The sequence below is a fragment of the Penaeus monodon genome, chromosome 22, assembly GCF_015228065.2.
Source record: "Penaeus monodon isolate SGIC_2016 chromosome 22, NSTDA_Pmon_1, whole genome shotgun sequence".
Taxonomy (NCBI): domain Eukaryota; kingdom Metazoa; phylum Arthropoda; class Malacostraca; order Decapoda; family Penaeidae; genus Penaeus; species Penaeus monodon.
The window spans coordinates 22875942-22876195 of NC_051407.1; the positions used below are offsets into that span (position 1 = coordinate 22875942).

General features: G+C 34.6%; 1 protein-coding gene across 1 annotated transcript in view; it reads left to right on the forward strand.

Moving 5' to 3' along the window:
- LOC119587012 (carnitine O-acetyltransferase-like) overlaps nucleotides 1–254 on the forward strand; it is a gene marked incomplete in the record, with an annotated part of 21142 nt that overhangs the window by 10406 nt on the left and 10482 nt on the right. Inside the window, 1 exon segment of the mRNA XM_037935759.1 lies at nucleotides 47–169. Coding sequence (XP_037791687.1) covers nucleotides 47–169 — 123 coding nt within the window.

Here is a 254-nt window from a genome sequence, read left to right on the forward strand (position 1 = left end):
CTCATAGTATTAGAACTTTTAAAGAATTAATTTTCTCTTTCAACAGCCTTGTAGAAGACTTGGAAATGACTTGTTTCCTCTTCACTGGTTTTGGAAGTTCCTTCATTAAGTCACAAAGGCTTAGTCCAGACAGTTTTCTACAGATGGCTATTCAGTTAGCCTTCTACAGGTAGGACTTTCATAAATTTACTAGATATTTGGACAAAACTAAGTGGGATTTCTTTATGGAATTGTCAAAATTGCTCCCTTTGTGT